Source organism: Corvus moneduloides, chromosome 2 (genome assembly GCF_009650955.1).
Source record: "Corvus moneduloides isolate bCorMon1 chromosome 2, bCorMon1.pri, whole genome shotgun sequence".
Taxonomy (NCBI): Eukaryota; Metazoa; Chordata; class Aves; order Passeriformes; family Corvidae; genus Corvus; species Corvus moneduloides.
Window position 1 is genome coordinate 4,843,845 of NC_045477.1, and position 26,094 is coordinate 4,869,938.

The window sequence follows — 26,094 nt, forward strand, 5'->3', positions numbered from 1 at the left end:
CAATACTCTGTAATGAAAATGTAACACTTCTATAGCTTTTTGGGACACATCCACATCCCCAATTACCAAGCATTATACATTTGCCATGCATACAGTATCGAAGTCATTGCTTTTGAGTTGTCACCATGGAGAATAAAAGCAGGAAAAGCTACCACCAATCTGCCTTTTTATTATCCTGCAGGCAAATAATTTGCCCAATTTTTGCTAAGATATGAGCAGTTTACATGAGTAGTTTTCAACCCATTTTTTTTGATTAATGGCCAATAAACCAAACATTTTCCAGTGGAGCAGCAGACCCTTCATAAATCTCATACCATTCACAGGATACCATACAAAAACATTCTGCCCAGCATTTTCATACAAAAAAATCCATGCAGGTACCCTATGGAGCCACACTCCTTCAGAGAAAGGATAAACTCTCCCCTGGTCTTGCAGATGTAAAACTTTATTTTATTCAGAAATCTTTTATCTTTTTAGTACAGACATGTTCTTTTCTTTTGGCCTCTTTGTCCTAAAGTCTGCAGTACTCTGGACTGATGATTTTTGTGTCATAAACAAGCAACTTCATTCAGATCCTGTCTCCGTGTTGTAAATAATGGATTAAGACTCACACTGTTTGTAGGTGTAACCTGAACAGCATTTGCACATTTAGATTGTGTCTGATAGGTGTTATCAGCAGTCAGGTGCAAGAGAAGCAGCTCCCAGCTCTGCTCTGTATTTCTCTGTGCAAGGCACAGCATCTCTTGGCTCTGAAAATTGTCACTCCTCCTCTATTTTACCACCTGTCAACGTGCTCAGTGTTTCTTTGGGCTTCTTTAGCACTCCTCTGTCCCTCAGTGCTCCCCCTCTGCAGAAGTCTCTGAGCCAACATGGAGCAGGAAAGGTGCCCATCCCTACCTTAAAGACTAATGGGGGTGAGGAAGACCTGACAACAGCAACAGGGAGAGGTCACCCAGCTCTGCAGGAAGTCACTTCTGGGTGGGGAAGTGTTTGTGCCAGCAAGGCAGAGGTGCCCTACAGCTCCCACCGTAATTCCTGCTTACAACTTGCACTCTTCCATGCTCAGCTACCCATGAGCACTTGGCTCATGGATACAGGTTTGTGATTCAGGGCCATTTCTGAATTAGAGAAATGAGTCTGAAAGAATTGCCTAAAATTGCACAGCACTACTTACTACAGCAGGTGTAGTGTTTTCATTTAGTCCTTGCTGTGTGACAGAAATCCTTTCTGCTAACATGTCACGTTCGTTTCCATCAGCCTCTCCAGAGCAGGTGGGAGTGATTTTCTTGTCCCAGTTATCAGATCTTCTCTTTGAGCAAAAGATCACTCAGTGCACTTGTGTCTGAATAGGTACTCCAGGGTAGTGAGAGGCAGATCTCCAACTGGTTGCATTTTACACTCAAGAGCCTGCTAAATGATTAATTCATTTAGTTTCTCAAAGTGCTCTGCTTCCTGGCAAAACCAGAATGTGTGTTTCTACAGGCCTCAGGCCTGCTCACCTTGGAATTACAAGTTTTCGCAAGGACTTTCAACATCCAGTAGGGTGGAGATCAGGTAAAACAGTAGCAGAAAAAGCTAAAAGCTTTACCTTGTGTGAAGTGCATAAAAGATGTGTAAAGTGTGTAAAAAGTGTAAAGATACCATCTTCGCATCACTGATTCTGCAAGAAGGGTGAGGTCACTAAAATGAAGGCTATCTTAGCTATGTAAACTCCTACTGGATTTCTCTTTCAGGTTTTTGGCCATGTTAGACTTTGAAGAGTAGGCCTACACAGTTAAAGTTTGAGCAGTACCTGTCTAAAATGCAGGTTCTACAAATCTTCATGCATGAACTTGGCCACAATTACTGAGTGAATACAGAAATGATGTGTGGACCTGGTACCTGGAACATTTTTCTTTAGAACTTGGAGTCCCAGTTTCTTGAATTGACACTTTCAGCACAGTCAAGTATTCAGGATTTCTGAGAAAGTAAAACTACTCAAATTAGTAAAACCACAGTGCACACAACACCCCAGTGCAGCCAGTTTACAGAGACTGCAATGTGCAATTTTGGCAGCCAGAACCAACTGATGCAATTTGGAACCTGCATCTTTGGGGAGCTGAGCTGCCAAGGCTTGGAGAGCACTTGGTCCCATGCACAAATAGGCCCTCACCCAATGGGCAGAATGACAGAACTTGAGTGGGTAGCAACCTCTGAGCCCAAGGTATGTTTTAATTAGAACTGGGGAAGTGAAATGATGAAATGGGTTTGGGAGTTGTGGGGGGTTTTTTTGGTTTTTTTTTCTTTAAATAGAAATATATATTTATATATATAAATTTTTGTCTCTGCTCCTCAGAAGAGAGATCTGAGGCTGCCTTCTGTTCAGGCCAGTATGATGCCTGAATGGAAAATTTCACTCCCCAGTTTCAGTAAAATGCAGTCTAGACTGGTTCTTGTGAATAGCTGTAAAAGGAAAGTTACTGTAGCAGAGCTCTGTAATCAAGAGGTCTCTATGGACAGCCTGTCATCCTGATGAGAGACACTTCTTAATTAAGAGAAGATGCTGCATTGTAGATGAAACAATTCCTAAGTGTACCAACTTCCCTCATCATATCAATGAGCCTGGAGTTAAAGAGCTCCCAACAACAAGGGGTTTTAGAGGATTTCAAGAGAATTTTAAGTCTGAAAGTTCAACACTCAAGCATGTGCAGCATGCAGAGAACACATTTCAAAAAAGTGTTTGAAGAGCAGAAGCCTAGTTTTGTACTACTTCAAAGATCTTTGAAAGGCAGCACAGTGTTGTTGGAAAGATCTGAGATCCACACACTTCTGTGAAAAGCTCAACCTTACTTGCAAGCAAATCAATTAAGAAGCTGCCCTTGCAGCTAAGCTTAACTGATTTCCTGTTTGAGCATCTCAGTGACATTTGGTTTCATGATTAAACGTGTTCAGATTAATGGGAAAACAAAAAACAAAAAAAAAAATCATGGTCAAAATACTGGACGAACTGTTTAGGAGAATGAAGAACACTGGTGTTTGTGAAGCGGCCAGTAGGGAGCGCCTGGAAAAGGAAAACAGCTGCCTGCAGATTAACACTAAATTCAAGCGAAGTGAAGGGTAACACGCTGGTGTGCTTCAGCACATCGAGTGGCAACACAAAAATGCTGCATGGACACCGATCATCTTACATCTTAGCTGATTAGGACCCTTATGTTGTCTACACCCGTGTGTAATACAGCCCCAAGGAGTGAACCTGGGTGCTGTCCCTGCCCATCTGCTCTGCATAAGGGATTAGTGTACTCTCTTCTATATATACTGTATATTCTGGAGTAAAATTGTTTGCCACAGCCCACATTCAGTCACTCTCGCTGCCAGCTGAACAAGGCTGTCCATGGGGGCACTTGCAGCAAGAGCTACAAGTCTAGAAGACCAGGGCACAAGGTGCACCAAAACCAACATGTGGTCCAGGCCACAGTTAGGTGGCAACCTGGCATTTTGAGAACCTGACAGCCAACTCTCTGAGGAGTCATGCAGCAGGCATACAGGCAAGTCCTCACAGCAGTTTTGTTTGTCATTTCTAGAAAGAGGCTGATCCCGAAATGGCCCACTGCCCGTTCTTCCTGTACCTCAATGAATGACTAAGAGAGAACACGGAAAGTGTGGGACAGAAAATGTCCTCAGATGTTCGTAATTCTCCCACTCCCCCTGGCTCCCAGCTAAGGGAATCTGAATTAACCATGCAATGAAGTTGAATTGGACGCAGTGGGCTCTGAACTATGGGGTTTGTAGTGACTGAACAGAGAGAGCACAAAGTGCCCTGGCTTGTCATGGCCGGAGTGGAGAGTGAGGGCACAGGGGCTGCCCAGCAGCAGTGTTTGTGTGAGGACTTACTGGGTGTAGATAATGCCCATCAGCAGGTTCTACACGTGCCTAGTTTGAAAAATGAACAGAAACAGCATTAGAGCAAAAGAGTTCACCTGGGCTAACACTGCTTGGCTTCTGTGCCCCTGGCACCTTTTACTGTGTAAATGTCACCACCCTGGCCTGGCTTTGTCCATTCCACAAACATACACAATTGGCTGAAACTCCAACTCTGAGGCAAGAGACATCTTTTCAGCTGCTTTATGGGGGCAGAATTACCCTTCAGAATAAACACGTTTTGGTAACAGCATGTGCAGCAAAGACACCACAAAAATGAATTGCAGTTTCCGTCCTCTGGTGGCAATGAACGCTTTCTTGATGGGGCTGGGAATGCAGAAACAACAAAGGCAATGTGTCAGGCTTTTTCAGGTCTAGCCCTTTTTAGAAACATTAAAAAGAAGAGGAAGGAAAGCAACAAACATCTTAAATGATGTATTTCTTGGGAACTAACAGCAATACTGGCCACACTATTTATTTCCTTTTTTTCACCTGTCTGTTCACTGACTCCAAGCCTTTCAGTGGTACATACCCTGCTCCTCATGAGCCTGTGGTGTAGATTGGACTAATGGAGTTTGGAGTGAACTCTCCAGAATCTGTACTTCAAAAAGCATGGATCATCTTATGGATCTTAAGAGCACAGCCATGTGAACACTTACTCAGCACAGCTCTATTAATTCAGGCTCTTGGGGAGAAGGTGGGAGTAGAGACCAAATGACTTAAACCAGATCTGCCGCCAATGGAGCAAGAAGCTGTGCTCTTTGTGGCAGCAGCTGGTGGCTAAGGGAGGCATGGATGTATCCACATTACTCAGCCAGGAATTCCAGTCATATTCTGGTCACAGCTTGCTGGTTTCCTCAGGATCCTGTGTTCTTCACGTTGGGTGTTCTCTTTGCCCTAAGTGATCTCCCCCGTTTGGGAGCTCAGCCCTGTGTGAAAGCTCATTGTTTGCACCAGGCCTGTGTGTGGTGCTGAAAATAAAAATTCTGCAGCACAACAGATTTGATTGCTTCGTTTTCTTGCCTGAAGCACACTGTGATTTCTTCCCCTGTTTGTCTTCGTGGGTGGAACAGGCATTTCAGTATATACTGCCACGCTCATTACAGGGAGTTCTTCCATGCTAGAGATATTAACATCTTTGTTATTACTGCCAGTTCCCTCCTCCTCCCCCGTACCAAGCGGTTGCCTGAGCTAGAAATCCTATTAAGGACAGACTTCCAGTAGTAGTATTCTCCTCCTCAAAGTGAAGAAGACCTCTCCAGAGGTCAGATCCTTCTGCTTTCTCAGAATCCTGTCTCCTTCATGTTCCTTAGAAAGTCATTATTAAAATTGTCAAAACCACTCACAAAAACATCACAGAAATTCTCAGAATCAGTTGAGAAATAATTACCCCTTTGTAATCATTAACAACTCAAAACTGTAGTGTTTGAATTTAAAAGTTTTATGCAAGAAAAAATGCTTAACATTTAATATAAAATCAGTTTGACACAGCTTATTTTTCAAATGCCATCATTTTTCTGTGCATCATTTTCTTGTTCATTTTCAGTTCATCAGACAATTAAAAGACCACAACTGAAAAAGTCATCCTAAATACTTTTTAAAGCCTTATAAAAACATTCATAAAGTGCCACCCACAAAAGCGCCTAAACAAGACTCTAAAACACCTATTAGGAGGTTAAGGTAGGTGCTTCTGAGGGCTAAGCTGTCAGATGGCAGCATGATTTGTGGAATTGTCAATTTAACGATGATACAACCCAGCAAAAGCACTGCTTCATAGATGTGGCCCCAAAAGAGCATCAGCTGGGCCCACAACATGCACGCAGAGGCACCCAGCACAGCGTTGCAGGGGTTTCAGATAAATAGATGCAAACACCATCTAAAAGCAAGACTACTGGCATGTGGGAGACATGGATTCTATGGGAAGCAATCATCCTGTGGCCTTAGTGTGAGGGAAAACACAGGCAGCTTGTACAAGAAACGGGTACAAATTTTAGCTGTTTTATCCTGGGATAAAAATCACTCCCCACTAGAAATAACAGGAAAAGACACTGATCCTTGGAATGTCTCTATGTTCTCTCTGTCCTTGAAGGTACCACACTGAGTAAGTACCTTTGTGTTCTTCATCCCCAAAAGAGAGGCTCACAACAACCACTGCACCACAGTGAACGTGCTCTAGTTCATTTAAATCAATCAGCAGTGGCCTCCCTCTTGGCTTGAGTGGCTGGGCAGTGCTCACAGACAGATTTGGATAAATCCAACCAAAAAAAAGTTAAAAAAAAAAAAAAGTAAAAAAAGGGACAGGCTCTGAGGGCTCTCTCCACCAAAATTCATGTCCCATACAAGATGTCCAGGGAGCAGCTTTGTATCTTCCCAGCACCAGCCAGCTTCCTATGGTCCATGGTGGTCTCCTCTCCACCAGCTACTCCGCGTGGTGCTTCTGGTGCCGCACCAGCTGGGGCTGGAAGCGGAAGCTCTCCCCGCACTGGGAGCAGCGGTAGGGCTGCTCCCCGGTGTGGATGCGGGTGTGCTTGATGAGGTTGGAGTTGCCGCTGAAGCCGCGGCCGCACTGGCTGCACTTGTAGGGCTTCTCGCCGGTGTGGGTGCGCGCGTGGTTCATGAGGTCGGAGCTCTGCCCGAAGCGCTTGCCGCACTGCCCGCAGCCGTAGGGCCGGACGCCGGCGTGGGCCCGCTGGTGCTGCAGGAGGTGGCAGTGCTGGCTGAAGCTCTTCCCGCAGGCCGGGCACTTGTAGGGCCGCTCGCCCGTGTGCATGCGCTGGTGCTTGATGCAGGTGGAGCTGTCGCTGAAGAACTTGCCGCACTCGCTGCACGCGTACGGCTTGAGCCCCGTGTGGATGCGCTGGTGCTTGAGGAGGTTGGAGCTCTGGCTGAAGCTCTTCCCGCACTCGGCGCAGGTGTAGGGCTTCTGGCCCGTGTGGACGCGCCGGTGCTGGACGAGGTGGGAGCTCTGGCTGAAGCCCTTGCCGCAGTCCCCGCACAGGAAGGGGCGCTCGCCGGTGTGCATGCGCTGGTGCTGGAGCAGGTGGATGCTCCGGCTGAAGCCCTTGCCACACTCTGGGCAGATGGTGGGGCGCTCCACGCGAGGGGCTCGCCGTGAGGCTGCCACCCTTCTCCCCTGCCTTTTCATCACCAGGCTGATGTCAGAACAGGGCAGCTTAACCTCCTCCTCCTCCTCACAGCCACCTTGCTGAGGCTCTGAGCAACCACGCTGACTTCCATGGCTGTCCCCAAACTGCTCCTCTCCTCCTCTGGAGCCCACTGCCAAGGCGTCCTGCAGATATGCGCTTGTAAGGTGATCTGGAAGGGGCCCCAGCTCACCACCTGGAGAAGAAAATACGACTGTGTTTCCCACTGGGAACTGGCACAGCAAACAGGCAAGCTGTTACCTTAGGGAGCCTTCTTTGCACCACACAGGAGAAGCAGTAAATGGAAGACTGGGAGCAAATGGCAACCCAGCTGGAGAAGCTCTGTAGCCTCATCATAGGACCCAGAGCAGACATGCCATGAACAGGAGAGCCAAGGGCAATGCTACAGGTGTCTCCTTATCCCCAAAAAACCTTCACACGTTCTTAATACTCCCTCTTCCTACACACCCTTACCTGCAAGCTGAGAAAGACAAGCAGACTGCCTTCCCTGAGGGGGAAAGAGCAAGTCTGAATGTGACCTGCATAAAATAAAGTGGCTCAAATAGCACTGAGGCAGCCCAAAGGGCATTTCACTTGCTCTGTGTTTATAGACTTATATAACTTGTTCCTCACCTGTATGTGTCTCCTCCAAGGCTTTGAATTCCTGTTCTTCTCCCTGGTCCATCTGTGCAGTTACATCAGGTTCAACAATCAGGAACCCTTCGTGCAGGAGCAAACAAAAGCAACCTTAGTTGAATATTCAGAGCTTGTCATATTGTCCTAAAATCCACTGACCCTGCTGAATATTGGGAACAAACAGAGTGGTTACTTAAAGGAATGGAGTCAACTGAGCACAACTAACATTTAGGGACATCTTGTGCACTACTGAGGTATCTGGTGTCAGATATTTTCTTTAAAGGAGACTCAAGGCTGCCCCTCTTCTGATAAGTGATACACATTAGGACATGCACCAGACGAGCTAGGCTCGGAATTGGTTGACAGTAATCATAGATACAGGTGTCAGAAAAGAGCAAAATCCAACCATACTTACACTTCTTCAATAACAACAGCCAAAAGTCTAATTACTCTCCTAAAAGTATTTTACATAGACAATTACTTTTTAGACACCAGAATCCGATTTTCTTATTTGCTATCTCATCTCTTCTTTCTCCTCCAAGACTCTCAGGCTGAGGCAGAAAAACCCAACAAAAAAGCAATTTTATGTCCTGTCTACTCTGGCTGGATTCTGCCAGTTCCCAGCCTGGCATCCCTGCTGAGCTCCAACAACCACCATGAATGCAACTGTTGGGCAGGCTGCCCTTGCAAATGCCATCAACACCCAAGACAAGAATTTCTCTGTCAGTATTTACTATTTTGAGGCCAAAACCAGCCAAACAGTAAGCATCAGCAGTTAGCACCAAGAAGGCTGGCATTAGCAGTTGCTGAAGAGAAAAGGCAGAAGAACAGGGAAAATAGAATGGTAAGAAAGATCCCATTTTATTTTAAAAGGTAAGAATCAAAGAGAGCAGGAAAGGGATACCAGGGGGATAAATCTAGGACCAGGGAGCGACGTGCACCACAGCTAAAGCTGGGATCACTCATGGGGATATTTTTAAGGCATTTAAGACATTACTTTCCCCCCTGTCTCCTTTCAATCTTTGGAGTTACTTGTTTTTATCACTTCAAAGATGCTGCACAACCACTCAAGCTCCAGATGGAACTGACTTACTGGACAGATGGGCAAAACACTGCAAACTAATGGGTGCCCAGACCACTTCATCCACCACCAGCTATTTAATGATGGGAATAAGGGACTGGATGGTGTCAGAATCAAGGAGACAGCTCAGATGAACGGAACAGTTTTGGACCTCAGGTGCCAGGGATTACAAAACCACCAGTCTTGAAGTCTTTTATTCTCTGTGGCAAAGCTGGACAGAAGCAAAGTGAGCAAGCAAAAGAAAAAGGCTGCAGTTGTGAGCTGCAGAATCAAGAAGGAAAACATAAACAGATGAGCAAAAAGAAAGCTTTAGCAAAAAAAACCGCCTTAATCTGAGTCCCTACTTCAAGTATTTGCTGAAAGCTGAAGTGGACCACCCTTGCAGATGGATTGTTTCCAGCAGTTCCAAGCTGGTATATAAAGGGAGGTTGCTTTCTGCAGCCCTGCAGCTCTCAGGATTTTGCCACTCCTGAGAATTTCTGCTGCAACAGTTTGGCAGCTCAGCCAGCCCAAGCTATTTACATGCTGCAAGGGGCACCAGATGGGCAGCCCCCGCGCCAGAGCTGCAGTCAGAACCGTGTCCACACACAGACAGCTCCCCCAGGCAACTCACCAAACAGAAGGGGTTTGCTCTGAAAGCTGTCAACAAACAGGAACTTTGGGGGAGCAAATCCATCAGCATTTCAGAGGTGGTACCAGCATCTGACAAATGCCCAACAACCACTGCCCTGGGGAGCATCTCAGCAGGCAGACAAGGTAGAAGGAAGAGTTCCCTTCTGACCCAGCACAAATTCCTAGTTCAGGTTGCCACTGACACTGCTGCTATGCTCAGATTTGCTATGGCAGGAAACAGATAACTTCTATACAACTAATAGGGCAGTCTGGACGAAGAAAGTACTTCTTCCTTTCCCAGGATCACAATCATGTGTCTGTGAAAGGAGGGCACAAACTGCATCAACAGAGGGGACATTCCTGCAGGGATTTCATCTGTTACTAGCAGAAGCATATCCTTGGGTGTATTGAGTTATTGCTTGAATGTGAAAACCAAAACAGGGAGATCATCTGTGTACGTGAGGTTCCTGTAGGCAATGTCCACAGCTTTACTAAAACAAGGCATGAAGGGTACCTAATCTGGACCTTCTCAGGGAGGCTCTGCAGACAAACCCTACTGTTCCTGGGGCCTTGGCTTTAGTGTTGTAATAGCCTGTTTTGGCATTTGGATCCTACAATGGACGCTCTTTACCTTGGCTACTCATGTTCTCTTCCGACCACCCAGCTCTGTATTCCTGCCATGGCTATAGCGAGGTATGGAGGTTCTGGGACTCATCCTAGGGCAGAGCTCCACACTCCCAGCTTCCTGTGCTCCTGATGTGCCACCAGCAGCCGAGTGCTCTCCCCACGGCCTTAAGAAGACGTTCAAATCTTCCTCTCCCCAGCTATTTTTTTGGGGCAGATAATGCTTGCGGTAAAATCAAAAGGTGATGACATTTTTTTTTTGAATCACCGAAAGCTGCTAATTATGCAGCTGCACCCCCCGGTGTGGTGAGAGCCCCCTTCCCTGCGCTGTCAGATTTGATCACACAGTAGGGTGGGGGGACAGGAGGCAGAACGGGAGGGGACGAGGATTTCCCACCGAGCCGGGGCAGGGGGCAGAGCTGGTGCGATCAGAAGCACTGGTGGGAGCTGGGGAAGGACAGGCCTTTGCTGTGCGGCGGACGGGAACGGGGGGAACTGCGCTCTCGGCACGGGATGCAGGCAGGCACGGCAGCGGCAGAAGGGACAAGCTGGCCCTGCCCCGTCTCCTCCGGCCGCCTCTTTCCTCCGCAGGGCCGGCACTCAAAGGCTCTGCCACGGAAGGGGGTTCAAAGCCCGGCGCCCCCGGCCCCCATCCCGGCGGGCGGGGACAGCGCCCAGCCTACCTGCAGGGCTGCTCCCATCCCGGCGCTCCGGATCCTGCTCCGCGGGCAAAGGGCGCTTCCTGGGCGGGGCGGCGGCGGGCAGAGAACCGGGGAGGCCCGGGGGGCTTCTCCTCGGCACCGGGGTACCGCCACCATCCCCGGCATTACCTCCCGCGGCCCGGGATAACCCCTCCAGCCTCGGGATAAGCCCCGCTGCCCTGGGTACCCCCCCGCATTCCCGGGATAACCCCGCCCCGCAGCCCCACACCGCCCGGATTCAGCGCGAGGAATAATGCTGATGACAGCGGTGCTTGGGTTTCGGCTACAAGTCGTGTTTATATCCTAAGTCAAGGATTTTTTAAATGTGTGTGTGTGATGCTCTGCCAGTGAGGAGCTGCACGAAAGAAAACTGGGCGGGAGCGTAGCCGGGATGGGTGACGAGAACTGGCTGTAGGGATATTCCACACCCTAGAACTTGTGCCCAGTATATAAACTGGGGAGTTAACTGGAAGTGGAGCCAGTCTGGGTTCAGGAAGGGGATAGCAAACAATTGCATTGTGCATCACTCTTCCCCCCCCCCTTTATATTATGATATTATTATTGCGTTTTACTTCGTTTTCAATTATAAAACTCTAATTATCTCAACATAAAAGTTTTGCTTTTGATTCTCCTCAACACTCCACCGGGCTGAAGAGGAGAGAGGGGGCGAGAGGTTGTGTGATGCTTCGTTTCCAGCTGGACTTAAACCACAGAACAAGCAGGAGCTGTGACATCGCACTGCCAGGCTTAACTTCAGGGCAGAAGGGAAAGCAGCCGATATGGGGGGTATAGTAGGTATCAGTGGTAGAAAACAGGACACACAGCAGTTCCATGTGAGGACACCATGCTGTGAGAGGTGGGAGAAGAGACAGGAAGTCACTGTTCTGGATTCATTTGTCTTATTTGGAATTTCCCCAGTAGAATAAAATGTTTTTACTCAGATGTTTTTACAACATGATGTCTGCTCTTCCTAATTTCTCCAGGTAACTCATACATGGAGGGAAGAAGGGATTTGACTCTGCGTGTTTTCATGAAATGTGGTGGAAAATGTGAGAGCTTGGGTGTTCGCTTGAGTTCTTCCCACACTGATGCTGGAGAAGTTCTCCCCACACAGCAGGTGACACGGGAAAGGGTTTGCTGAGGCATGGAGACACTCGGGTTTCCCTGCCACCTTACCCGGGGACCGTGAGCAGGTTTGCAGGCAGAGGAAGCCACCCTGTGGCCACAGGCAGGAGACTGCAGATGGGTTTCCCGAGGCCGTAAAAAACCAAGTTGCTTCTCACCTTGGCCCCTGTATCCCAGCTGATGAATACACTGCCTTTATGGGTGATGGTTTTGCTCCCAGGTGATAATACAGAAAATTGCCCAGCCTTCCCAGGAGCTAAAACACCAGTGCACGTAGTTTGTGCTTAGCAGTGGTACAAAACAGGTTGGCCATGAGATGAGGACCCACATGATGACAAAGGAAGAGGTGTTTTTTCAGGAATCTGAAAATCTTTCCTGCTAACGAAGTGAAAAATACTCTGAAAGCCTCCAGATTCACTTTTCACTTCAAGCTATTGTTAGCAGGGCACAAACGATGTTAGTCAGCAACCTTAGTCACTGTGTACCCTGGTGTATGGGAACTGCAGTAAGAGACAAATGAACAGGGTTCAGCGTTGTCATGCTGAGGCTCTGTTTGTTAAGGTTAAAATATCAATTTGCATTAAAGACCTTTTCTGTTGGAGAAGTGATGACTGATACAGGCTCATTAGACTCGATGGCTGTGTACAGATGGAGAAACAGTTGTCAACAAAATAAGATGGGAATACTGAAATAGAATGAAAGGGAAAACATAACCCCATCAATTTACAAAACAGTGCAACTGACAGGCACATTGCTGTATCCTCGTTGTGCTTGTACCATACAGCACATTTGCTTGGAAGTGTGGAGGGTTGGAGATCACCGTGTTCACAGTCAAAGCATAAATGTATGCAAAATGAGAGGGGAAACTGGCTGATTGCTGGATCTCCATCACTGGAGGTTTTTGACATGTGGCCACACAAAGCCCTGCCTCACCTGATCTGGTGCTGGTGACAGTCCTGCTTTGAGCAGGAGGTGGGATTCCAGAGGTTTCTTCCAGTCAACATTCTGTGTATTATTTCAGAAGTTTCTGAACTATTACAGTTATTTTTTATACCATACTGTCTCTATCATGCAGACAGTTCAATAATTAAGAGTTGGTAATTTAGGAGAAATCTTCAGAAAAAGATTTGGCTGTCTTGAAAATGCATAAAGCAATAAAGTGTACAAAATAGGTAATGTGACTGTATTTCTAGGAAAAGGGAAAGAAACAAAATATCTCTAGGTTGATATAAATGACAAGCCAGCATTTACTAGATCACTACTAAAAACTGCCTGAATCTAGACAGAAGGTATAAAAGAATTTCTTGCATTTCAAAATATCTGTAATAGTTCAGAAACAACACTGTGTCAAGCCTTGGCTCCATTTTTTTACTACATCAGAGCAATTTCGGTCTTTGATTACTTTGAACTTCAGGCTGGCTAGTGATTTAACAGTCACCTTTCCTTTATTTTTGGTTTTGTTTTGACGAGGCAAATATATCAGTTTTAAAAGGCTCTATGCTTTTATTGTCACAAGTATTTTGTCTTTAAAAACTCCACAATTTGAAACTCCACAAGTTGAAATTACCAAACCCACATGTTGAATGGAGAGATCATTGGAGAAAAGCAATGAAAAAACCCTGGTGGGAATGACAGAATAAGGAGAAATACTGAGCTGTTTTTCCATTTTGCAGCAAGCTCTAGCTAGTCTTAACCTTTGCATTTCTCTCGGTATTGTAGTGCCGAAAGGAACACCGTACCTACCCAGCAGCTTTTCTAGGAATTCATTTACGCTGAGCAAAACTGCCATCTGAATAGAAGGAAGTAAGTTTAATAAAGGCATTTGAAGAATTGTGGCTGCCCACTGAAGATTGTTTCTTAAACTTAGGTATTGATCAACCATTTTCACCTGCACTGAAAGAACTTTTGGCGTGGAGTGATGCATCAATCACTTATATGCAGAGAACAGCAACACTCTGAAGAGCTGCTAAAAGAGAAATAAACAAGGAGAACAGTTTGCTGTCTTACTCTTCTTCAAGCCTGTTTGACAGGAAGCTCTATTCCAAGTATTCCAGCTCCATCAACACATGCAGTTTTCCGTACCCTAGGGAAGATTGCTTGTGAACACTGCAGAAAGTTAAGTGAAGTGCTTTCCAAGCGGATAATGGCAGCCCTTGGTTTGGATGTGAAGTATTAAATCTTCCCCTCCCCCAGTAGTTTCTGATGTGGGAATTACAGACTCACAGGTTGGAAGGCAGCCCTGGAGACCACCTAGTCCCACTCCCTGCTGAAGCGGGGTAAGATGGAGCAGGCTGCTGAAGGCCGTGTCCAGTCGAGTTCTGAGTATCTCCACATCTCCATGGCATTTCAGGGGGAAAAATGGCAGGAAGCAAACTGACACTAGATTGACTGAAAAATTGGAAAGCAAACAGTTGCTGTATCAATGCTAAAATGCAACTACCCTAACCTAGGCACGTGCTCATGGAAAAAACCAAGTGAACAAGCAAATTGCCAAAAGCTTGGTAGCATCACTGTGTCATGTTCCATTTTTTATAGTTCAGGGCACCTTCACTGTGTTTCAGGGAGGTACACGTTCTTCACACCACAGCACGTGCCAGTCCTGGGAAAGGATTCCAGCTTAAGGTATTAATTTTGTATTTGATTAATAACTGCTGCTTTGGGCTTCTTGCATTGAGTTGAATCTACTAGCAGCCTTAGAAATGGGTGCAGAAAGAAGAGCTTTCTGTCAGGACACTCAAGGACACCTGTGACAGATTGGGACTGAAATAGCCATCAAAGTGATTCCAAACACATGGTCAGGGCAAGCAAGGAGTTGCCACAAACTTCTTGCTAGGTTTGACTCAAGCTTACCCAGACTGGATAAATTGCAGATTTTCCAAATAAGAAGAAGATGAAAATGTGTGTGCACATCTGTGGACCTGCTGCTCCCTTTATGAAGAAATTGACCAGTGTGTTTGGCCAATTACATATGCAATGCAAAATCAAAGTTATGCTTGTGCACCAGATTCACCCCTTTGGCAAGTGACATGTAGTTGAAGAGATCTACTTTATTTGATTTATAATCTCCCCTGTAAAACACAGAGGGAGATCACTGGGGGTTTTCCTAGGCACACACTTGTAGAGCAGCAGTCTGTAGCTGACATGTGTGAAGGTTAATGTAAGGAACCTGAGAGGGACCCTTCCCTCACCAAAACAGAGGGTAGCTGTCATTGTCTGATATTTTAAGACTCCCTAAGTAAAATTCAAGGAAAAAAAGCTCTTGTGGAGATAAAGGAGTGTAACAGCTAGGGGAGGAGAATCAACCAGGGGCAGCAGAGGCATTCCCAGCTTTGAGTAACTGGAAAAAAAAAAAGTTAGAGAAGACTAGAACAAAGAACAAGTGAACACACCTGTGTGAGTTTATCAGAGCAAACCCCCAAGCTCCCGAGGCTCCCGGGACAGCTGGCCAACACACTGGTGCAAGCTTGTAAGTGGAGGCTGTGTTTATATCCCCAGAAAAGCTTGTGAGTTATGGGAGTGACTCCCTCAGTTCCTGATTGCCTAACTACCCCTTACCTGGATTTATGGCTTTGGCCATGCACTCACAAAACCAGCTGAGGGCTGAAAGCTGGAGAAACCCTGCAGCCTGAAAAGCAGCCAGGGAAACTGCATTGAGTAGTCTTTCAACAGATGCTCAGTTTTGTTACATCTTTAGAAGACAGACGAGGTTTAAATATTTCGCTGGTTAAATAAGCCTCAAGTTGCACCAGGAGAGGCTCAGATTGGATATTAGGAAAAAATTCTTCACTGAAAGTATGGTCAGGCATTGAAAGGAATGTCACACTGAAGATCCATCTAAAGGTAAAGGCCTGCTTGTAAGAAAGGCAAGTGCTGGGTGATGCTTCCTCTGTGAGACCCTTCTAAGTCCAGCTTACCTGTGCCCTGACTGCTCTGCCCAAAATTGTGCCCCCAGCTTTGCATTCATGTGGTTGCAGCAGCAGTGCTCTCTTATGTTGTAACATTGTCATTTACATCACAGTTTTACAGGTTTGTTTCTAATAGTGTTTTCCTTGCAAATATCTGAACGCGATATTCTAGTAAACATCTTACTCCCTCGAGCTTTCTGTATCTGCAAACAATGCTACCTACTGATGTCTTAGTTTTAATTAAGCTCAAAATGTAATCTTAGAGGTCTAGAGGAAGAACTCAACATATAAAGGGTAGAGTGCCCTTAAAATGTGTAAGTTTTTTAGTAAAGCGCTGTAGTCGTCCCTCATATTTTTCGCTGAGGCATTTCAGACTGCTTGAAGTATAATGCAGTCTCCTGTCACTTAATTGCCACTTGCCTGTGGGAGGAAAAAGGGCTTGTTTGAGCAACACGGATGAAACACCCTCAAGGAAACAGCAAACATCATTGATCACGGCTTGCAATTGTCCCTTGAGTGTGGCATTGATGAAGCTTGCTGTGGTCTGCCGGTGTATTTGTAAAACGCAGACGGATTTCAATATTGTACTTAGTGATTTGTGAGTCAGTCCTCTCACGCTTCTCTGTTTGTGCTAATGAATTAGGAGATCAGTTTCACTGGGGATGCAGAGCCTGTGGCAGAGCATTGATCAGGTATTTAGAAGAAAACATGCAAAAAGAGCATGCTGAGCAGCAGAAGTTAGGCAAAATGAAGTGACCAGTGTGCATTCATTTTTCCAGCAGTTTTCTGGGAAGTAGCAAAGCAGTCCTGATGTAGTCCTGTGTATGGAGGGACAGCACTGGGAAGCCAATCAGAATGGGTGAAGGGAAATGTGTACAATTGTGGGAGAATTGGAAGGAGAAGCACGAATGAGGTGCTTATTGTCTGTATTTGAAAGCTTGTTTTTCACCAGAGAGAACTTGCAACTTGTTTTTAATCGCTTTAACTCAGCTTTGTTAATTTTTAAAATTACATAAACGTCCTGAAGTGTGCTAAGAAGGCTGTGTTTTGCTGTCAGACATCTGGGGAATAAGACGTTCTTGTACTGAAGGGGTCAGTCTTTCCCCACTTTTTTCCTCAGGCAGTCTGTTGTTGAATTACTTCATTTTAGGTTATGGCTGATCGGGGGACGGAGCTATATTAACATGGTTATTTGTTTAAATATTTATTTTCCCGGCCTCATCAGGGTAATCGCGTTATGCAAAGTAAAAGCGAGCGGCCCCGGGTCCCGCTGCTGCTCCATTTCAATCGGAACCGATGGGCTGACAAGCTCCAAGTGCATCTGTGCACCTGAAATTGTGTGCACCAGCCTTATCTGCCCAAAGATAATGGCATATGCAAATTATCTGGGCTCCAGTGGTCTGTGGGTGCTGAGAAGACGTGATTAACAATGATGATGAGACTACTGGAGGCTGCTGTTCTGTGAAGGTTTTGCGCAGCAAGCCTGGCAAGGGAGGCTGGAGTTATTCAGCTGCTTTTCTCCTGAGCCTTCTCTAATTACAATGACTGCCTGAGGATCCAACGAGCAAGACAAAGCTTAAAACAAAAAGCTCAAACAGAGCTGCCTGTAAACATTTGCACAGGTACAGGCACACCTGCACAGGCTCACAGTTCTTCAGAGCAGGAGAATAATGAAGGGCACAGTGATTTCAGCAAGACTGGTGGTGCAAGGCGACATCTTTCCACTTTGAACCTGGTATAAAGCTGTAGCTAAAGCCCCAACTACTGCTACTCACCCAGTCTTGCTGCTGGTCTGGGCTGTGCAAAGGCTCAGCCACTTCCTGGCTGCCTAATAAACGTGCTGCCTTGTTATCCATGTGAGGAGGAGCATCCCCAGTTCAGTGTGGCAGGAGGGCAGAGGAGCTGTGCCATTACCAGCAGATCTGCAGGAGGGTGAATGGATTGGTGCCTCTGGGGACCTGCACTGCTTGTGGAGGTCATTTAATGAGCCTTTGTGTGGACTGTTGTGCAAGGATTGAAACTGGGGAAGGCGCCTCTGAGGCTGCACTCTGTCCATCCTTGTTACAGCAAAATATGTTAATTATTAGTGTAGCTGCTCTCCTTCAGAGACCTTTGAAGCTGAGTGACATTTGCTGCCAATGGCACTGACAGACATCCAGCATTTTATCTGGTTTCATTAAGCTGCCCTATTCATTTAGACCTCTGAGTTGCTGCAGGACTGCACATGGTTTCGACTTCTTGTATTTGCTGGCTTTTTGCGCTTGTTTCTTGCTATTTTAATATTTAATATTTCATTTGGATGCTTTTGTGTTGAAAGGAGCTGGTTTGTGTTTTTTCCCCTTCCTCTTCTCATGAATATGTAATCATAGGTTGTTTGTTTTCAGAGTGCCATGGTTTTCACAACAGTCTCCATGTTTGCAGAAACCAGGCAGTAAAGAGACCCACAAGGCCAAGCTGTGGTCAAACACAGCCTATCAAGGTAGCAATGAAAGTTGTGGAGGCTCTGGTAAAGTTTGCATGTGAGAAGCACTTGACTTGTTGATAGGATGGCAACATGTATTTTTAGTCAGGCTGAGATCTTTCAGATGGTTGCCTTTGAGATTTGCCTCTCATTTCTGTACGTCTGTAAGCAACAGCAAGTAGTTATTTTGGATAGTCACTGTGAGGCAGCTGACATTTGTTTCATTTAAAGGCTTTTGGAAGCATGTTCTTCTCTGACCCTGTACTTGCTGAACTGGGGATCAAGGCATTGCTTGACAAGCAGGGAGACAGCCTGTTGTCCTCCTCAGGAGTTCTGTTTTGGTGCTCATCCTGAGTGCCAGACCTGCCCTGTGTGCACTTTTCCTTGTTCCGTGTTGGAGGTGGTGATTTGTGCAGAACCAGGAGGCAGCAAAGACACGTTCAGTCAATAATTTGCTGCTCAAGTTGCAGCCTTGGTGCAGTGCATGTACTGCAAAGGGGAACTTCATCCTGCAGGCTGCCTGTCAGGCTGGGAAATCAGATTCTGTGAACTCCAGAAATAAATTTCCTTTCTGAGGTGACTGCTGAGGAGAGGCATTGGAACCACGGGCTTCTCTAGAGACTTGCAGGAGTTTGGCTTCTTTGCATATGCTCCTTTGGCATATCAAGGAGTGCTTTGCACTGTCTCCTGTGGCTTCATATGGTTTGTCACATCCACAGGGAAAACTGGAAGCTGAGGAGGATGCATGGCACTGCTGTGGGTTTCTGTATTGGGTTACACTATTTTACACAAAGTTTGTTTCCTTGGGGGAAGCGCTGATGCTGCAGGTGACTGTAACACAGGGGGTTGTTTGGAGACATCCTCACACTTTTGATGATAAAGACATGCACCAGATACAAACAGTTGGCAGTGTTGGGGTATTTTTGCTGAGGGCCAGAGGAGCAGTTGCCAGTCCAGACATGCAAGTCCATCTTTAGCAATTAATCTTCCTTGGCTGACCTGCAGCTACAGCTTTGGATTTCTTTTGGCTGTGAAAAATTGTCTGATGATGTGAATCTCTACTGTCACACTTGCGGCATAGAAAAAAGGGAAACTCACCCACAAGTTCACAGCAGATACTGCTGCCAGTTGATGAAACTACAGGTTTGGGCTTTTTTTTAAATGAAATAGTATCTATTCTATCTAAAAATTCTCTGCTTGAGTTCAGTAAGGAAATAATTAGTATGCAAGAATACTTAGATCTAAACTAATGGGATTTGAAGGTTTCCTGGTGAACAAGCCCATGAAGAAGTGTATACATAATTGCAAAGAAAAGGTCACTTTTGAAGAGTTACCTATTTCAAAATTATTTTATAATTATTCATATTTTATAATAATCATTATAAATATGAAATATTATTCATTACAGGCTGTGTTGTGTGCACTTGTTATTTTTGAAGGTAAGAAAATTTATTTAATCCTGAGTAATTCCCTAGTAGCAGCATGTTTTTATGCTAATCTGGTTTGCTGTGGATGTGTTCTTAGAGGTTTCAGCTGTGAGTTTATTAGCTGCAGGACCAGAACAACATTTGTGTGTTGGGTTGAAACAAAATTATGTTCCCAAAGTGTTTTAGCATGCTGCACTCGCTGTTGTTAAGTAGCTTCTGCTTGAAATTAATTCCACTGGGAAATAAAAGACCTCGGCTAATGGAATTACGTCAGTATATTTAGAATATGAAAAAGGCAAGCAATTAAAAATAGAATATTAATTAATTAAGCTTACGGCTTCCTCTTAAAGATTTAATGTTTGAAGGAGCACTGTAATAAACTCTAGCAAGATAATACTAATAAAACAAATATAATTTGACAGAGTTGGCTTATTAGATATTATTAATTGACTATGAGTTGAGAGTTGTGTCTTAGTGTTTACAGAGAGTAGAAATGGCTGGATCATTAGCTGTCAGCAATGCTTTTTAACATTTATCAGTTTATGCCATTTGTGGCTTTATTTAATAAAAAAACTTCACAGGAGTTTAAAGAAATTTGTCATTTAAGCTTTATAAAACTGCTAGGGAGAAAGACTGGTACAAAGCTTCTGGGCATAATCTGTGGCACTTGGACAAGCCAGGCTTTAGTGCTTAGTTAGGGACCACACACTCCAGTGGCTGGATTTGGAAGTGGATCCCAATTCTCACTTTTAAATCCCAGCTCCCAGGTGATGTTCTCAACCCCCCATCATCACCAGAGTTTCAGCCTGATGTCTACAGTCATGTTCAATTGTTTGTTACTGCCTTCTTCCCATGTGCTGTGCTTTCAGCTCCCAGTGATGGGCCCAAGATCAATGGATCAGGCACTTGTTTGTGTTATGTTGCATAGATTTATGTGTTCAAAGTTGGCAGCTGCTGCCTCTGCTTTTCAAAAAATCATCAAGGTTGGAAGAGACCTTTGAGATCATCCAGTCCAACTCTCAACCCAACACCAACCATAATCACTCCTAAACCATATTCCCAAGTGCCACATCCAGGTGCCTCTGGTACTTCCAGAGATGGTGACTCCACCACCTCCCTGGGCAGCTTATTCCAATGCCTGTCCACTCTTTCAGTGTAATTTATTTATTTTTTAAAAAATATTTAATGTGAACCTCCCCTGGCAAAAGTTCATGTCAGTTCATTTTGAGCTCATGTGATAATCTAAATGAGAACTCCTGCATGTTATACTCTTGATTTAAGGTTTGTTACACTTGCAATTAGCATTTACGCTTCTCCTACCAGACTGAAAACAAGATGTTACAGTTAGACTTTTAAACTCAGCCATTTAAGCTCCTAAATGTGCTGAGCTCTTATTGAGCTTCCTTGTTTAATTATTGGGTGCTATTTTTAGACTCTTTCACATCTCGTTGGTTTTGGGGTTTTTTTATCTCTATCCAGTTCTTGACTTTGCCAGCTAGAAAAATTAGATCCTTATTTTGAAATATGTGTTAACCTAGATATTGAGGTCAACCCAGGCCAGCAAGGTTTACTAAAAGCTGCCTTAGCCTTCATGAAGTCTGACCCACAGTGGAATAATGTGGAGATTTTGGGACCTACAAAATACTTCTAGTTTAGATGGGAAGATAGAACAGACTTACAGGAGGGGTTTCAGGCCATGTCCTATCTTATTTTGAAATAGCTAAAGGACTCAACTGTGTTATGGCAGGTGGTTTCAATGTGGGCAGAATCTCTGCTAGTCAGAACAAAATAATCTTTGCCCAGAAGCAGTTAGATTTTTAGAAGCAAGCAATCATCATTTGTATGTGAGTTATTTTCATTCAGACTACAGTAATTGTATAATTCAGACATGCCAAATTCAACTTATGACAAAAGGATAGGGTTTGTTTCCACTTCTGACGCAGCAGCTGTTGCAAATGTCAGGATCCAGTTTTGTAGGGAAGCTGTTAAAAATTACTATTTTAGTTTTTTACAGTGTCAAAGACAATATTCTAGATGTGTCCCTAGGCACTAATATATCTGATGGACGCTGATTCAGAACACACTCTTGCTATGACTTGTGACCTCCCAGTAGGATTCTCTCTTTCTAAATCAAATCCAAGTAAAATGCTACCTCAGCTTGACAAGGAAATGGACCTTCTTATGGTGGGGGAACTGTTCAGGGACCTCATTTGTTACTTGCTGCCTTCTCAACAGCAACCTCTGGCTGTGTGCAGGCTCCCAGTAGGTAATTTGTAAGCCTGTGTGGCAGTGCTTCCAAAGTAGTGGGAGATTTCAGAAAGCAAATATATGTGGTCTCCTGTGCATCCCTCCTGCACATCTTGTTGTGGTGAGGAAAATCTGTGTAAGCACGTGGAATGGAAGAAACACTGTTAAAATGAAAAAAAGCTATTTTATTACAAGGTAAGGTATTAAAGCACTCACAGTGAATCTCTCTCTATTGGTTTCAGGCTAGTATTTCAAATAAATATAGTAAAGGAAGAACATTTCCAATTAACAAGAGATAAAAGGAGTAATCCTGCTTGTGGTCACTCTCTGTGGAATGTATCCCAATAATGAGCAGATACGTTTTTCTTCCCTCAGGAGCGTAAACATTTAAAGGAATTACAGAGCTTATTGGTGAATCCACATTCTTGAATCTAACAGAGACAAAGCTGAAACACTTCTTTCAGGTGGTCTGGAAAAACGGAAAACACAGAAATGGTTTGGATGAATTGTTTGTGCTTTTGGTACCATGAGGAACATGTGGAGAGTTCTGAGACTGTTCTGTCTCAGACTGGGCAGGATACAGGAACATGACACTGGCAGACACTTTATAGAGGTAAATGACAGAGCCTCTCCCTTCCACACCAGGATGTGATCTGCAGGAAGCAAAGGCAGCAGTCCCTGCTGACACCCTCAGGTGGGTGTGTGAGGTGGCTTTTCCTGTGGACAGAAGCCATTCCTGCCTTGGAGTGCTGAGCACTGCAACACTAGAGCATCACGTGTGAGCTGGGCTGTCCAGGGAACAGATGTGTCCTCTTGGGCTCCTTTCCTGCTGTGTTTTATAGTTCTAGGAAGTGATGGAGGTAGTGGGTAAAGTGAAGTGAAATTCAGATGTTCTGCTTGAGAGACGTGGCAAAGACTGAGGTTTCAATTTACACTTTTTCTGAGTTTTCAGTAAATAGACAAATCTAGGAACTGCAGAAACTTGGCTTCAGCTGTGAACAGACATTTTTGTTTGCTTTCTGCTTTCAACAACATGCTTCCTCATGGAGGATGCTATTCAGATTCCCATAATTACTTACGTAGCATCCTGTAGTTAATCCCTACCTCACGTGAGTCCCCACACTGGTTATTTTTCTGCCAGCACCAGACTGATCAATGAGGACCTTAGGAAAACACATTAGACTCTTATGGGAATGCTTTGCAGTGGGAGTTGTAATGATATTTGGGTGAAAATGCTTTAAAACTGCAGGTACTGGTCACAAACTGTCCTTGCTGGTGTTTGATGGCTGTTCTCCTGCAGAATTCAGTTACTGCAGCTCTCCAGGATTTGAAGGGTGACTTTGTTATCTTGAGATTTCTTAGCTTTTGATTTTCAAAACTGACCACAATATCCTTGTTGAATTTTGAGGCAGTGACAACCATGAGGTGGAATGTTGGCAGGTTGCTCCAAGGAGAAGGATTAATAAACAGCAACGTGTGTTTGGCAGTCGAAGGGGACGGTCTTTGCCTGTGTTAACCACGGGGTGGCAGAGGCAATGCAGAACTGCGTGTCTGAAAGTGCTGTAAAATAAAAATACTGAGCGTGAGGGGAGAGGGCAAAGGTGTGTCTGCGTGCTGTCAGATGACCATGCTTAGTCTTTCTTTTCTAGACGTATATAAACTCCTTAAAAATCCCTCTGGATCCCTTCTGATGAAGGAGGGGTCTCATGATCATGAAATAAACACTTTGTAGTTCTGTTCCTGTGTCCCTTTCTTCCTCAGTCGACAAACATCTCAAATCAATTTTGCAGCAGCATTTTTAGCCCAGATGGAACCCCCTCATCCACTGTTTAGCTGTGGCATCTCATGGGGAGTGTCTGATCCATGGGCCAGGTGAGTTCATCTACTTCTGTCACAGGGAGTGTGCTGGGAGCCAACCAGAAAGAGGTGAGGTGGTGGTAAGTTGAATTTCTGTAATTCCACATAATTCACTCAATTTGGAAATGAGACAAGGTTTAGTGAGAGGTACTTCATTATCAGAAATCTGGAGTAATTGTAGCAAAATTGGTGGGTACCCATGGGTTGTCAAGAAAAAGGACTGTGGATTTGTAGATACCTGTCTGGCTGTGACTGCATGTGGGAGTAGAGAGCAGAAGTGGCCATCAGTGGGCAGTTCTAACTGTGACTGCATGATGTGTTTAATGCTGACACTGTAGGCCATTTCCTGGCTCAGATTGATCTTTGGTATGTTTGGGGTAATTGGTGACATGATGGATCTAATGGCAATTTACAAGCCAGTCTTACAAGGTAAGGTAAAGAATGAGAACAAAACCAAGGCATCTCCTTAGTCACTGCTATTCATACAAGCTTAGGCAGCTGCCGTAGATGTGTCTCTGTTTCCTTTGCTTCCCATTTGCTCTATCACTCCTTCTGTTCCCCTTTCTGCACCTTCTGCTTTCCCTTCAACAGCTGTGCAAGCCCCGCTGGAGAAGGTGGTAATTCCTTCTGCAGCAGTGGGGGCAGAAACAATGGTGCCACTTGGTCTGGCAGATTTGGTGGCTTGGCAGCAGCAAATGCCCAGGCTCCAGGAAGGAGTCTGGAGTAAAAGGTTCAGTAAATGACTGGGGGAATTTTTAGTGCATATGACCCTTTTTGTTCAGATGTTTGATGGTTACTGGAAATTCTATTTACCCTGTAAGAGAAAGTGTTGATTATGCAAGAAAATAGAGAACAGTCTGCTGGATGGTAGGACTGCGTGGGCAGAGGCAGACAGTTCCTACTACCAGAACAAGGCAGGATCAGATGCCTTAAGATTATGTTGAAGAGGATTTAAGAAATGGTTAATGGGACAAAGGGAAAATAATGCTGACAAGGCATTCGCTAGGTGGTGGAACGGACCCAGAAGCCCTGCAAAATGGATCTTTGCTTGTCTCCTTATTTGTAGACCAAATGACCCCAGATATTAAGCATTTTAACCAATGTTTTCTGGGCTGGCATGGGAAGCTCATAGAGAAGATATTAATTACTGCGACGTCTGTGTATAATGGAAGGGATGAGGCTGAGATAAGGCAGAAGAGAAAATAGCAGGAAGAGAAGGTTGGCTTGTTAGCAGCTGCTCTGCAAGGGAGGAATTTCACAGGACAAAGGGGAAATAATGGAAATAAGGGAAATGGAAATTTAAATTGGAGAAGTCCAAAGGATTACTGCAATAAAACCAAGATACTGGAAAAGAGGATGTCCTGTGATCCTGAGACGGGAACTATGAGAGCAACAAAGCGAAAATCAAATCAATCGGGAGCCGAATGAAAGCAGTGAACAATGATCAGACCAGACCCCCAAGCCCCAGCAGTGGAAGGGGATACAAAAGTAATCCCCTTGGGGGACTCAGTGAACCAATTATAGATTAAAAAATTGGAGATGAAACTTAAGGCATGTCTGATAGATACCAGCACAATTTATGTGACATTAACAACCCCCCATGAAGGATCAACAATTAAGGGTAAAGTAAATGTTGTAGGAATAGAGGGTAAAGCTACCTTTGTACCCAGGACCTGATGGCACAGATACATCCACAGTCTGATAATCATTCTTTTCTGCTGTTGGAATCATCACCAGCAAACTTGGTCGAGAGGTATTTGTTACACAATTTCAGGCACAGCTGCAGTGTTTACCATGAGGAATTTGTGTGTTCACATTGTGACTCTCAGTGGATAATGTACCAAAACATCATGATGGCCATGTGACTGAAGGGGGAAAGAAATAGCCCAGGAACTCAGAGGTGTCCCATGGGTTATTAATCTCAGCTAATCCAGTACACCTCGAAGTGCAGGAAGGCAAACCTCCCTCCTTAAAATAGTACCTGTTATCTTGGGAACCAAGGGAAGGTATAAGACCAATAATTGAGGATTTTCTCCCTTGTGAGTCTCCCTGTAATCCTCTTGTCTTGTTGATTAAAAAACCCCTAAATTAGGCTCAGATGGAAGATCAGTTTATAGATTTGTCCAAGACTCTAATTCCTGATTCTTCAACAACTATAAACATGGCTAATGCAAAATGTTTTACAATAATTGTTTTGTGCCCAGCTTGTTTCAGTATAACGGTGCATGCAGAATCTCAGTATAATTTTGCCTTCACCTGGGAAGGGAAACAGTAAATGCGGACTGGATTTCCTCAAGGGTTTGCAGGATTGTCAACTTTATTTCTGAAAACCCTAGGTAGATTTAGAGGAGAGTTAACCAACAACTCTGTATTAATGC

The 26,094-nt window shown here is 44.9% G+C and overlaps 1 protein-coding gene across 4 annotated transcripts; it reads right to left on the reverse strand.

Moving 5' to 3' along the window:
• Window positions 1-1,750: 1,750 nt before the first annotated feature.
• LOC116437958 (zinc finger protein 239-like) lies at window positions 1,751-10,864 on the reverse strand. Of its 4 annotated transcripts, none has more exons than XM_032096375.1 (4): window positions 10,677-10,864; window positions 10,001-10,193; window positions 7,674-7,760; window positions 1,751-7,236 (listed from the first exon to the last, which is right to left on the reverse strand). In XM_032096375.1, exons 2-4 carry the CDS (start codon window positions 10,011-10,013, stop codon window positions 6,317-6,319), a joined length of 1,020 nt encoding a protein of 339 aa, XP_031952266.1. In that variant the 5' UTR covers window positions 10,014-10,193; window positions 10,677-10,864; the 3' UTR covers window positions 1,751-6,316. The 4 variants fall into 4 exon arrangements, with proteins under 4 accessions (XP_031952266.1, XP_031952257.1, XP_031952283.1 ...); XM_032096366.1 differs by having other exon boundaries at window positions 10,001-10,216; XM_032096392.1 differs by lacking the exon at window positions 10,001-10,193 and having other exon boundaries at window positions 7,674-7,839.
• Window positions 10,865-26,094: the final 15,230 nt, after the last annotated feature.

Excerpts from the sequence above, each read along its gene's own strand:
- LOC116437958 (XM_032096375.1), bottom strand. Across the intron at positions 7,237-7,673 it reads CTTGGAGGAGACACATACAG|GTGGTGAGCTGGGGCCCCTT; the intron begins GTGAGGAACAAG and ends TTTCTTCTCCAG.